The 15056-nt window shown below is 40.6% G+C and overlaps 1 protein-coding gene across 1 annotated transcript in view; it reads right to left on the bottom strand.

Moving 5' to 3' along the window:
• Window positions 1-14293, bottom strand: part of c9 (complement component 9) — a 96355-nt gene extending 82062 nt beyond the window's left edge. The window contains 6 exon segments of the mRNA XM_060913435.1: window positions 11752-11890; window positions 12203-12347; window positions 12943-13093; window positions 13304-13412; window positions 13759-13915; window positions 14209-14293. Coding sequence (XP_060769418.1) covers window positions 11752-11890; window positions 12203-12347; window positions 12943-13093; window positions 13304-13412; window positions 13759-13915; window positions 14209-14293 — 786 coding nt within the window.
• Window positions 14294-15056: the final 763 nt, after the last annotated feature.

The raw sequence follows: 15056 nt of genomic DNA on the forward strand, positions 1-15056 counted from the left end.
GACTCCGATACAATTGCTTATCGTTTAGGCCTGGCGTCCACACGGCGCCGGCGTTTTGGGTGCCCAAAACGCAATCTTTTTGAGAACGGGTTCCAGAGTGGAAAGATCTGGCAACGTTGCCGTTGTGAAGTCGTCTGGATGAGTAAAACGGATTTGTTTACGATGACGTCACAACCACATGACTGTGAATGCTTCACGCCGGGTAGAAGTGTAACGAATATCACCAGGAAAAAGCCTTACAGAGCACTAGTGAGAGTGAAACACGAGCTTGGATATTATTATTATTATTATTATTATTATTATGTTCAGTGTTAGTTCACAGTAGTAATGCAAGAAGCAGAATAGTGACAGTAATAGTGAAGCAAAAACATGCAATTGTACAAACACTGCAGCTCTACAGCAAAATATTCATTTATAAAATGGTCTGATTCTTAACACCAGTAGTGCCAATGATCTCATTGCGATGCGATGCGAGTTGTCAAGAAATCCTATAACTTGGTTCATGAAACGCGCTTACAAAATATTTTCACTGTGAATATTTATTGTGTAATGCCTGGTGCAAAGTGAGAGAGAGAGAGAATAGCCCTTAGGGCAGAGTCAATCCCGCCAGCAAAAATAAGGGGAAAAAAGGAGCGATCTCACCTCTTCAGATGATGGTTTAAGTCCTACAATACATTCCTCAAAAAAGGGCGTAGAAAAGCAAATTAATCCATCAACGTGTATCATTCAATTTATTCCGGACAATTAAAGACGCCGCCTTCCGCGTACGTCATCCTCGTCGCCATTTTGGAAAGGTCAAAGCGGAGACTAAAGATTAGCTGCGTTTAACTGTACCAACAGGTTTACCGTCCAAAGGAGATCACATGGGATTACCTTTCACAGGTGAGAAACAGCAAATTAATCCATCAACGTGTAGTATTCAATTTATTCCGGACCATTAAAGACGCCGCCTTCCGCGTACGTCATCCTCGCTGCCATATTGGAAAGGTCAAAGCGGAGAATAAAGATTAGCTGCGTTTAACTGTACCAACAGGTTTACCGTCCAAACGAGATCACATGGGATTACCTTTCACAGGTGAGACTGGAAAAATACTTTTCATTGTATTTGGTCATTATAATGTAATTTTACGAACAGATTTTCCTGACTTTGTGGCTAATATGAAGTCTCGCGCATAATAGTTTATGCGCATGCGTCCTTACTTCTATTCCCATACGAAAAAGAACAGTAAAGAACTTATAAGAGTTTACCACTGTCTTAGTAGTAAATCCTTATAAATATAAGGATAAATCCTTATAAGGATTTATAAATAAATATATATGCCATGTATGATTTACTCCTGAAAGTGGCCCATTTTGCATTTTCCTCATACAAATTTTTTATGAAAATCTAGTATGTATGAAGTGAACATTGTGCATGGTTTTTACAGATAATGTGTATGATGAATTACACCGTCTTTGTATGCTTCATGTAATGTTTGTAGTTTTAAATTATATTTTACAGTTTAAAATGTATATGCCTTTTATATGTAAATCCACATATGTTTGTGTTGGATTTACATATAAAAGGCATATACATTTTAAACTGTAAAATATAATTTAAAACTACAAACATTACATGAAGCATACAAAGACGGTGTAATTCATCATACACATTATCTGTAAAAACCATGCACAATGTTCACTTCATACATACTAGATTTTCATAAAAAATTTGTATGAGGAAAATGCAAAATGGGCCACTTTCAGGAGTAAATCATACATGGCATATATATTTATTTATATTTATAAGGATTTACTACTAAGACAGTGGTAAACTCTTATAAGTTCTTTACTGTTCTTTTTCGTATGGGTTGTTCTGGTGTGTCCGAAGGGACCGTCTTACAGCGCCCCTAGAGGTGTGGCATGTGTATTGCATCGTTTTCAGCAAGCGTTGCGTTGCCATATGGACCTGATTTCTACTGATCGTTGCCCATTTGGAGGCGATATTTTTTTTAAATAACATCACGTTGCCGTTGTCGTGTGGATGTGGCCTTAGGCTACATCCACATGACAACGGCAACGAGATGTTATTTAAAAATATATTGCGTCCAAATGGGCAACAATCAGTAAAATATCAGGTCCATATGGCAACGCAACGCTTGCTGAAAACGATGCAATACACATGCCACACCTCTAGGGGCGCTATAAGACGGTCCCTTCGGAGACACCAGAACAATAGAAGAAGTACGGACGCATGTGCATACACTATTATGCGTGAGACTTCATATTAGCCACAAAGTCAGGAAAATCTGTTTGTAAAATTACATTATAATGACCAAATACAATGAAAAGTATTTTTCCAGTCTCACCTGTGAAAGGTAATCCCATGTGATCTCGTTTGGACGGCAAACCTGTTGGTACAGTTAAACGCAGCTAATCTTTATTCTCCGCTTTGACCTCTCCAAAATGGCGGCGAGGATGACATGATTCTACGCGGAAGGCGGCGTCTTTAATGGTCCGGAATAAATTGAATGATACACGTTGATGGATTAATTTGTTGTTTCTCACCTGTGAAAGGTAATCCCATATGATCTCATTTGGACGGTAAACCTGTTGGTACAGTTAAACGCAGCTAATCTTTATTCTCCGCTTTGACCTCTCCAAAATGGCGGCGAGGATGACATGATTCTACGCGGAAGGCGGCGTCTTTAATGGTCCGGAATAAATTGAATGATACACGTTGATGGATTAATTTGTTGTTTCTCACCTGTGAAAGGTAATCCCATATGATCTCGTTTGGACGGTAAACCTGTTGGTACAGTTAAACGCAGCACATGAATCTTTATTCTCCGCTTTGACCTATCCAATATGGCGACGAGGATGACGTATGATTCTACGTGGAAGGCAGCGTCTTTAATGGTCCGGAATAAATTGAATGACACGCTGATGGATTAATTTCTTCTACGCCCTTTTTGAGGAATGTATTGTAGGACTTAAACCCACACCTGAAGAGGTGAGATTGCTCCTTTTTTTTCCCCTATTTTTGCTGGCGGGATTGACTCTGCCCTAAGGGCAGAGTCTCTCTCTCTCTCACTTTGCACCATTACACAATAAATATTCACAGTGAAAATATTTTGTAAGCGCGTTTCATGAACCAAGTTATAGGATTTTTTGACAACTCGCATCGAGTTCGTTACACTTCTACCCGGCGTGAAGCACTCACAGTCATGTGGTTGTGACGTCATCGTAAACAAATCCGTTCTACTCATCCAGACGACTTCACAACGGCAACGTTGCCAGATCTTTCCACTCTGGAACCCGTTCTCAAAAAGATTGCGTTTTGGGCACCCAAAACGCCGGTGCCGTGTGGACGCCAGGTCTAAACGATAAGTAATTGTATCGGAGTCACTTGAATCCGTTGCCGTGTGGACAGGGCCTTACATCAAGGAAACAACTCTGGTACTTGTTTGGATGTGTGCTAGATTTCTTTCTGTGACTTAGGTCCTGCACAATTACAGGTTGTCTCAAGGTCCAAGGGGGAGTGGAACAGACATGTGAAGATTGCAGACTGTCCAGATCAATGTTCAAATCCTCCAGGAAGGGTTGTATGCGTATTCCAAAAGGTCTGATAGACCTAGGTTTAGCTTCATAAAACTGCAAAAACTGGGGATGAAAGACAGCACTGTAAGCAGGATTATTTTTGTTTGCTTTGAGTTTGATTGCATACTGTAGAGCAAGCTTTAGTCACCTTAACTGAAGGGGGGGATCTCTTGCCTCCACGTACAGGCTCTGAACTGGTGAGGTTCTGAAGGCTCCCAAGACCAGTCTTAAGCCTTGATGATGCACAGTGTCCAGCGTCTGAATGTATGATTTCCTTGCTGATCTGTAGACAATGCTCCCATAGTCCAAACGGGACCTCACTAGTGGTCTGTAAAGACGCAGCAGCACAGTCCACTCTGCTCCCCACTTTGTCTTTGATAGAACTTTTAAAATATCCAAAGTTTTAAAGCATCTCTTCTTGAGACATTTCATATGTGGAATGAAGGATAATTTGTTATCAAAAGTAAGTCCAAGAAATTTAACTTCTTTCACCACTTGGATTGGCGCACCATCCATGTAGAGCAGAGGATCATGATGTAATGATCTAAGTTGACAAAAATGAGTACAGACAGTTTTAGATTTAGAAAACTTGAAGCCATTTTGAATCGACCAAGTACTGATCTTGTTTATGCATAATTGGAGTTGTCTCTCAATTGTACTCATATATTTTCCTCTGAAGCAGATACAGAGGTCATCGACATAAAGGCTGCAAAACAGATGTGGGCTAATTGCTTGTACAATGCTATTGATTTTGACACTGAATAGCGTGACAGAGAGAATGCTGCCTTGAGGGACTCCTAGCTCTTGAAAATGTGGAGTTGAAAAAGTAGTACCCAGTTGGATCTGGAAACGTCTGTTGGACAAAAAGTTTGAGATAAAAATAGGCAGATGGCCTCTGAATCCCATACAGTACAGATCCTTTAGAATACCATATTTCCACGTTGTATCATAAGCTTTTTCAAGGCAAAGAAAAACTGCTACCACATGTTCTTTTCTGATGAATCCATCACGTATAAAGGACTCCAGTCGAATAAGGTGGTCCACTGTACTCTTCCCCTTCCTGAAGCCACATTGATATTCAGTCAAATGTCCTGCTGTTTCAAGCATCCAAACTAGTCTATTATTCACCATCCTTTCCAAGGTTTTACATAAACAACTAGTTAAGGCTATTGGACGGTAGTTTGTGGGGTCAGTGTGATCTTTGCCTGGTTTGGGGATGGGGATAATAAATGCTTTCTGCCAAGATGGTGGAACATTTCCTGATTCCCAGATCGCATTAATTATTGTCAGGAGATGGGCTAATGCACTGGATGGCAGGTTTTTTAAGAACTGATAGTGAATTGCATCAGGGCCCACTGCAGTATCATGGGAGTTTCTTATGGAGCAGAGAAGTTCATCCATTGAGAAAGGCTGATTGTACGGTTCTGAATTATCTGACTGGAAATTCAAGTCCTTTCTCTCCTCTTTCCTGCACAAAGCTTGAAATTCAGGTCGACAGTTTTCCACAGAGGAGTTCTTTTCAAACGTTTCAGCAAGTTTATCAGCAATGTCCTGCTTTGTTGTCAGAAGACCTTCTTGACATTTCAAGTGCTGAACTTGTGAGGTTCCACCTTTTGCCTGCATCTTTTTAATAAAACTCCACACCTTTTTTGAGGATGCATCAGATGTAAGACTGGAAACATATTGTCTCCAGCTTTGTGCTTTAGACTCATTGATAGTCCTACGTGCTTGAGCTCAGCAGATTTTCAATCTGGTGAGATTTTCTGTTGTTGGATGTTTGTTAAAAATTCTCTCTGCTTTCTTTCAGGAGTCAATAGCCTTTTTGCAGTTGTCATTAAACCATGGGTTGGACTTACGGTGGGGCTTTCCTGAGGTCTTAGAGACAGTTTCCTCCGCAATTGCTATCAATGTTTCAGTGTAGTGCTCAACAGGATTTTCGATATTTTGGGGTAAATGACCAAGTTGGGCGTCACAAAGGTGTTTGAAGCCATTCCAGTTAGCTTTTTTAAGTTGCCATCTCGGAGGTCTTAACTGTATATCCGCTTCAGTAGATGTCATGATCAAGGGGAAATGATCGCTCCCACAAAGGTCATCCAAGGGTCGCCAAGAGAAGTCAAGCAAGATGTCAGGATCACATATTGATAAATCAATTGCTGAGTAAGTACCATGGCCTGGATGTAAATAGGCAGAAGATCTATCGTTCCACAGGCACAAGTCATTTTTAGAGATAAAATCTTCCAAAGTCTTGCCTTTAGCATTTGAATGATTCCCACCCCATGCAGGGTTATGCGCATTAAAAGTCCCCTAAGAGGAGGTATGGGGTAGGCAGTTGGTCAGTTAAGTCATCCAGGTCGTGCAAAGTTACAGTGACATCAGGAGGAATATAGACGGAGCACAAAGTAACTACTTTATGAAGTGTTATATGGACTGCCACCACTTGCAGATGAGTAGTAATTACAAGTTGGCTGTGAATTATGTCGTTCCGTACCAAGACAGCTGCCCCACCTGAAGGACGATGAATATTTGGGCCATAGGCATTAAACATTGTATAATTTTTAAAGGACATAATATTATTGGGTGATAGGTGAGTTTCTTGAAGGCAGAAGACAAGAGGATTGAAAAAAGCAGCTAATTGCTGCAGTTCAGAGAAGTTTACTTTAAAACCACGACAGTTCCATTGAATAATGTGGCTAACTATTGTCATGTGGGTAGAACAGGAACAGGGCCCTTGCTCCTACTTTTGGGGGAGGAGCTTCGGCTGCGAGGGGTTGAGGGTTCCTTCATTTCCACATCCTTATAGTTTCCATTCCTATTTTCTTGACTTGATTTAGACTGAGAAGTAGTATTTGTCGATTTCTTTTTCTCTTTTGATGGTTGAGAAGGTTCAATCATGACAGACGTTTGACTGGCAGAAGACTGGGAATTCATGTTTTTGTTTTTATTGGAAGTTGAAGATGTTTTGTTTCCACTAATCAATTGCGGCTTATCTTTGTTCAGCCAGGTAAAGTCTGTTTGACATTCAGTTGACTTCATAGGGGGTTTCACAATAGAAGCAAAAGATTGCTGGAACTTGTACAAGGAAGATCCTTCCACCTGTTTCCTTGCCTGTGGATAGCTTATTTTCTTAATGATCCTAATCCTTTGAATTTCTTTCTCTTTAATCCATACAGGGCAGTCCTTTGATGAGGCTGGATGATTCCCTTGGCAGTTACAGCATTTTTGTGGTCTTGTACAGATTAGTTCATGCCCATCTTCTCCACAAGTACAGCAAACTGATTTATTTTTGCATCTAGCAGAGCCATGGCCAAATTTTTGGCAATTGAAACATCTCAAAGGGTTAGGGATGTATTTATCCACCTGCACACTTAAGTATCCGATTAGGATTCTTTCAGGATGGTCATGTAGATTGAAGGTCAAGATGTAGGTACCAGTTTTTATGATTTTATCATCCCTTTTCAAGGTAATTCTCCTTACATGCAGGGCCGTCGACAGGGGGGGGGGCAACCGGGTATTTTGTCCCGGGCCCAGGCATGAGGGGGGTCCCAGAACTGGTCCCTCATGAAGATGCCATTAATCATTCTGTTTCATTTCAAAATGTGTTGATTTGGGGGAGAAAAATGTGCTATATTTGCATTCAATGAATGATTTCTGGTTCTTTTGCCTTTATTGTCTTCGAAAATAGATTCAAGAACCCACCTACCACCCCTAATGCAGAAATGGTTTGGTCTTTGATTAAGGCGCCAAATAACACGGCACTATAGAGATCTTGCAGTCACGTGACCGGAAAGAACACAACCGCCATCGTGTCGGTCAAAAACACCGCTGAATACTGCTGCACTCGTGTACAGAATGGATCAATTTCAACCGACGGACTACATGGCTCATTTTTCTAATGAACAGATAACTAGATATATGTCTAAAATAAACGATCTACAGATTAGTGACCCTTATGGCTTTCCGGACGGAGTTTTCACGACCGGATTTTGAACTGCCAGCGGAATACCCGGCCGTGTATGATTACCTCATCAACTTTCCCTCGCTGTTCAGTGGTGAAGCACTGCGTGCTTATAAATCTCTGCACAGTTTTCTTTACAGAAATTCAGGATTTGTCAGCGACTCAGATGTGGCATCTTGTAAACAAGAAAATAATCCTCACTGGATGGGTAAGTCACTTAAGTATTACTAGTACTGCACTGACCAGCTGATTATAGAATAGAATAAGGTAATTCCAAATCGTCCGTTTTGTTTACATGGATCTGGCGTTGGAGAGGTAGAGGCTTGGCAGTGGAGATTTGAGTGGCTGTTTGTATGTGTATATGTATGTGGCAATCATATCCAAATGTTTTAGGCACGCTTGCTGAGCTGCGCTGAGCTGGACTCCGGTTAGCTGAAAGCCCGTGGAACGCTGCCTCTTGTTAATTAAACCTTATTTTGGTGGAAATCATCCCGTGTAGATACGACGGCATGTGAAATTGCCAGCTAGATAGAGTTTAATGTAACAAATGGGCTATAAATGGGGTGTTTTGAGGTTAGTCTGTTGCAAAACATTAAACTTTCGCTTAGACTGGATACTCTTCAAACAATTCCCTTGCTCAAGTGAAAAATGATAGGCCTGTATGAAAAGCGCAATTAATGAAACTAGCCTAATAAGCCCTAAATGAATAAAACAACCTCTGTTTTATTGTTGTTGCTTACACGTTAAGATTTTGAAATCTTCTCAGTCCAGTTCTATATCCAGGGAATGTTGTAATCCTTTTGGTTTATCCGTAATAAACGTGTCAGCCCCCAGGTCAGATAGGCTAATGTTACGTGGTTGGGAGGGTGTCAATTTTTTTTGTAGCATTCTAAATTGAGTATGGAAAGGACGTTTATGAAAAACAAGACAAAAAAAATACACTGAAAAACTCACTGTACACATCACTAGTGGTGATGCTTCTATGTTCAGATTTTGGGAAAGCCATAACTCCGTTCTCATTGAGGCCCAGTTCCATCCCGTAAACAATCATTTTGGTTTATCAACTACCTGCACTCAAACATGTCACAGGAGAGGCTCAATGGGCTGGCTATGCTCTCTATAGAGCGCGAACTTGCAAAGAAGCTGGACTTCAATTACCTTATTGATGACTTTGCCACAGCAAAAGTCCGGTGCATTGCATTTCGCACCTGAATAGTTGCAGACTAAGGAAATGTTCAAACTGTAAATATGTTGAAATGTTGAAATAAAATGGTTGACTGTTATAATGGGCTTGGAATACCTGTTATTTAAGGGTTGGAGTGAATGGAGACTGTGAAAAGAGGGGTTGGGTGTGGGTGGTTGCTGTGTGGCGATGTGCGTGCGCGCGTATGTGTGTGTGTGTGGGGGGGGGGGGGGGGCACTCAGATTATTTTGGGGGGGGCCCACTCAGATTATTTTGTCCCGGGCCCAGCCAAAGCTGTCAACGGCCCTGCTTACATGAGTCACGCCTTGCTCTTTCAATTCAGTAGCTATGTCAGCTTCTTCCATATCATGGAGGTCTCTAGTGCAGATTACTCCTTTGCAGCTATTCAGATGGAGGTGAGGGAAAGTCCGCATAGGTACTCCTGCTAAACTATTACAGTGTAATAAATTGTCTGCATGAGACTTTCTTGAACATTCGACTAAAATCTGACCAGATCGCAGTTTCTTAACATCTTTAACAGCCCCCGCTATTCCTGAGATTCCTTTCTGAATCGCAAAAGGGGACAACTTAGCGAGGGGCATGTCTGGTGTTACAGATTCCAGAACTATAAATTTGGGCCAGTTATTTATTTTAGGGGGGTATATCAATGCCATTTCAGAGCCGTCGTCTAAGTCTTGATCCATGAATCTTCTTTTATTGGGTTGATTAGTAGCCATATTTGTGGATAAAAATTCATCATCTCTGCTCCTCACCCACCTCGGAGCCCAACTAGGGGATGCACAGAGCTGCGGTTCTCCTCCAGATATGCATCAAGGATACAGGGATGGTATACTCGAGCAATTTAAACAAAAATGTTCATATCACTCGATTGACCCTCAGCCAAAGTCGTTAAGGAAAAATAAAAGACTTTGACAAGCCGATTGATTGGATCGGGCCCTTCCAACCTCCCGTCTAAGTGAAGTAGGAGCCAAAGCACTGTGTTGGACTTGTGGGAGCCGCAGCCAGCCACATTCCTCAAGTACCAGGCATTCGTCCTCCACTGACACGGGTAGCAACTTACGGCAAATAAGTCGCCCCATTTGTTGCCTCTTATGATCAGCAAGGGGGTGCTAGGGACCTATTCTACCCCGGGTCCCCACGGGGCGCACCTGTTTTTGTCTTGTCATTTATGTTCTTATCTACTTAGATAGCTATACTTGTATGTTTAGATGGCTAGATGTTTTTGATAGCTAAATGTCTTAGATAGCTATAGATAGTTATTTATATATCTTGTTTTGTAATCTTCTATTTTCTTTATAAATGCACCATGGGGGAGCCTGTAAGAAACAGTATTTCAATGCACTTTATACTTGTATATGGACATATTGACAAAGCTCTCTTGAATCATCCAGAACTTCTATTCATCATGGAGGTTGACACCTCAGAGATGAATAGAAGGAGGTAGGAGTGGTGCTATCAGAGCATCAAGGTAACCCATTAAAAGTCTGTGTTTTCTACTCCAGGAAACTGACCCCAACAGAAAGAAACTAGGACCTAGGCAACAAAGAACTGCTAGTGATCAAGACTGCCCAGGAAGAATGGCAGCATTGCTTGGAAGGAACAAAATTCCCATTTCTCATCCCCAAGAACCTGTAGTATGTCACACCTGCCAAAAAAACTGAATCCTCATCAAGCCAGGTTGGCCCTGTTCTTCTTTCAATTTCATTTTATCATAAAAATCCTAAAGCTGACATCTTGCCTAAACTCTTTGAAAATGGACAACCTATGAGTTATGTTCTGCAGCCCCAGTCTGCTGGAAGATCCTGGAGGATGTTCAGAGGGCTCAGCAAGAGGATCCATTCCCACCAGAATGCCCACTGATGAAAGTTCCTCAAGCCATGAAAAAACAAATGCTACAATTAGTGCACACCTTTCCTAGTTCTGAACATCTAGCAATCCACAGAGCCCAACAGTTAGTGCTGAATCAATTCTGGTGGAGGACTATGAATCATTATGGGGAACAGCATGTCAAAACTTGTGCAATCTGTGCCCAGACCTTGACCTCCCATCAACCACCCAGCATGTCACTTCATTCCTCTGCCTCAACTCCCCACTGTAATGGAAAGTGGAAATGATGTTCAAGGAGGTCTTCAGATTCTATGGCCTCACAGAGGAAACTGTCTCTGACGGGGTGGGGTGGAGGTTTCAGTTTATGTCCCAGGTGTGGCATGTTTTTTTGCATCTGAAAGTTACTATCAGTTTCCTCTCAGGGTACCACCTGCACTACAATAGTCAGACTGAGAGGCTGAATCAGGATATTGGGAGACTTCTTTGCTTTTGCTGGCTAAAAACCAGCAGGACTGGAGCCAATACCTACCATGGGCAGAATATGCTGTTCCGTTTGTTGATGGGCCTCACTGTCTTTCAGTGTGTCCTGTGTACAGAAGCATTTAGCAGGACATCTGTCTGAAACTGTCATCACGAAAATTAAATCCTCACTTCTTTGGACTTTCACAGTCCTTAAAAATGAATCCAGTATTGACAAACTAAAACTCCCACCACATATGGGAATATTGCACCCACTTTCTATATTCCCACTGCTCAAATCTTGTCTCTTTTTACCATCTCACCAGCTAATCAGAGCTGAACCACCTACCCTATTGGAGATCAAGCAAGCACCTGCATACAGTGTCAGAGAACTCCTTGACTCGAAGCTGTGGGGTAACATGCTGTACTACATGGTAGACTTAGATGGATATAGGCCTGAGGAATTATCATGGATCCCTGCTAAGGACATTCTGGACTCCTCCTTGATCAAAAGTTTACACTTCTCGAACATACTGATGATCCTGCCCCCAGACTCAAATGAAAATACTGCAACAGAGTTGGCTTGGCTTCAACAGCTGCCTGTATCATACAGTCCAGACAGTTTTCTGCTAGACTGGCAGAGGGCGCCCTCCCTCTACTTTTGAATGTTTAAAATTTTACAAGTTTTGCATTTGATTTTTCACAAAAGCATTAATTTTGAACTTACTTCATAATTGAGAACAGCAACATTCCAGGGCAGCCTCTTGTAGCTCAAACTGGATGGATCCTTGATACGGTCACATATTCCATTATATACTTTGTTATTAAATGGGTTCATGCGAGGGCCTGAGCCTAGAATGTTGATGCTGTTGGGTGAAAGTTGAGATCTGTTTAGCAAATTTACTGTGTATGTAGGATATGTGATCAAAAAGTAATTCAAATTCTAGCCTTTTATTTTGTATGTTTTTCAGTGGGGTTTGATGTTTTTGTTCATTCTATTCTGAGAGCAAAAAACACCAACTGCAAGAGTATATTTTGTATATATGTTGTATTTTTCTATTATAATCTGGTGGATTCTGATTTATAGTACTTTTCACACCCCACCCCGCTAAATCCCACCCCAATTCCCTTCATCACCACCCAAGATATCATATGTTCTACTTTTATTTGTTACTGACCCGTATCCAGCATGCAGACCGATGTCTGACTCAGACACATCCACATTGCCACATGGAGAGTGGGGATTTTCACACCCATCCTCATCAGAGAAGTCACCACAGTCATTGTCATTATTGCACTTCAGCCGGCTTTTAATACAGAGGCCTGTGTGTGAAGACAGTGACAGAAGATAAAGAATCAAACATGCCCTTAATTGATCAATCTTCAAGTTTGGATAATTAAAAGAATATTCTGCCATTTATTCTGTTCAGTCTAATCTGTATATACTTCACCTGCAACATCTTTACAATTAACACAGACAAGTATTTTGACACAATTTCCCATACTGAAAAAAAGAACATAAAACCTGTTTACTCAGAATTCAATTGTAATAGAAGGTTTCTGTACTTAGAGCTGGGTGATAATCCAATTTATTTACTTTTTTTTTTCAAATTTATGAACGAGTCTCAGTTATTATTTTGAAATTTTTTAGTCCTTACATAATGCAATTGAAATATAATGTAAACTCTGTCACATGCAACTGCTGTGTAATAGTTTGAGTAGTGTTTAACAATTTGTTTCTGAGGTCTGCAAATACAGTATTTCAATATTGACTCTTCACAATGTCCACAAAATTCAACTGTGACTGTGGTCTTTAATGATAATATAATAAAAAGTTCACAGTGATCAATGCCTCATTTCTGTGATCAAGAGCAGGCTATGATTCAGCTACATCAGCTGTATTCTTGACAGTAATAACCTGATTCACAGAGGAACTCATTAACGGAGCAGACAGGTGGTGGATCTTCCACACATTGAGTTGGTGGTATGCAAGGTTTTTGTTCTCCAATGGGTTCTATACATCTTTGACCTCCAAACTGCCCAAATGATTCAATACCCCTGGAACGATGCTAGAACATACAGTACATGGGGGGAACAAATAAACAATTTTATTGTGTAAAACTAATTCTTCACCACATCCTACTCATGTGCTTTTGAAAGCATCATCATCAAGGTGATAATTTCTGACAAATTATTAATTCTGGTTTATTTTGTATGTAATTCACTTTACTGTTTAATATTACATTAGTGTGTGTGTGTGTGTGTGTTAGTTACCTTACCATGGTTTTAGTGCAAGGGTCACAGGGCGCCCACTCAGACCAAGCAGTCATTTTACAGTTGATAGATGCTGGTTCTCCTACCTCCCTTGATTCTCTTTTGGACTTTTGCCTTAATGGAATAACAGTATAATTATCAGGAGAATTTCAGATCCATTCAAATAAACTTGTTAAACTTTATAGTTCTCCAATCTGAAACAAACTTACAAAAATATTTTAACCTACTGTAGCCTATAGCTCCAGCTTGCCTGCGACCCTGTAGGACAGGATAAGCGACTACAGATAATGGATGGATGGATACTGTAGCTTATACATCGACTCTTTGTAAATGTGAATCTTATATTGGGATAAACCATAAGCAATGATACCTAGTTGGACAGTTATCATATACCTCCCCACTCATACCACATTATAGTATGCATGTATATAACAGGTCACATAAGAGAAGGCATACATACGTGAAATCACCCACACTCATTCCAACAGTTAGCTGCAGGAAGCAGTGTGTAAGCAAAGCTGTTAACATCAACATCCTCACGGCAAGACTTCAGCCAGGACTGGTAGACTGGTGTCTGTCTGTGCGTGGGGGGACCTTTAGTACATTTGGAGACTGAACTTAGTGTTAATAATTTACCCAAGTTACTGAATGTTTGCATGCTGTTTTAAATACTATTGCCTAATTTCATGATTTCCCATATTTCTATGCAGTTATTTTTCCAAATGTCATGAGCAAGTGCATGAACTAAGAAGGTTATAGTGAGTTTTAAATGTTTTGAGTAATATGCAGCACTATTTCAGCACTCAGTTCATTTAATTGGATTAAAAGAAGATTAAAAAAGAAGCAATTGAGCAGAATACATATTTTAAACTATATCTGAGATGCTTTACCTACCTGCCAACCTAGCCACTAGCCATCCACCTACCAACACTATATAGCCAAAAGTATGTGGACACCTGACTTTCACATCAGTATGTGTTTCCTGAATATCCCATTCCAGCACCATGGATGTTAAATATCAGGTCAGTACAAAAATTTTTAGACATCCAAACATTAAAAATATTAACTGTTACAGAAAAATATATGTTAGAAAAGAAGGTAATACATTATGTAATAGTCTACTTTCAGACAATAAATGAATGCTGGCTGACAAAGGAGTCATGTGGGACTCCTGACAAAGGAGTCATGTGGGATATTTCTAGACGTACCGAGGTAAAGTTTGGTGTTCCACAAGGTTCTGTCTTGGGTCCACTGCTTTTTTCTCTATATATGTTACCTCTGGGCGATATTATTCGTAAACATTGTATTAGTTTCCACTGTTATGCTGATGACACACAGTTGTATGTCTCTGCAAAACCTGATGAGAGACACCAACTTAATAGAATTGAGGAATGTGTTAAGGACATTAGACACTGGATGCTTATTAATTTCCTTCTGCTTAACTCTGACAAGACTGAAGTACTTGTGCTAGGACCACATACAGCTAGAAGTAAGTTTTCTGATTACACAGTAACTCTGGATGGCCTTTCTGTTTCTTCACGTGCAGCAGTAAAAGACCTCAGAGTGATTATTGACCCCAGTCTTTCATTCGAAACTCACATTGATAACATCACCCGGATAGCTTTCTTTCATCTCAGAAATATTGCAAAGATAAGAAATTTAATGTCATTGCACGATGCAGAAAAACTAGTCCATGCTTTCGTTACCTCCAGGTTGGATTATTGTAATGCCTTACTGTCTGGATGTTCCAATAAGTGC

The sequence above is a fragment of the Neoarius graeffei genome, chromosome 28 (assembly GCF_027579695.1).
Source record: "Neoarius graeffei isolate fNeoGra1 chromosome 28, fNeoGra1.pri, whole genome shotgun sequence".
Lineage (NCBI taxonomy): Eukaryota > Metazoa > Chordata > Actinopteri > Siluriformes > Ariidae > Neoarius > Neoarius graeffei.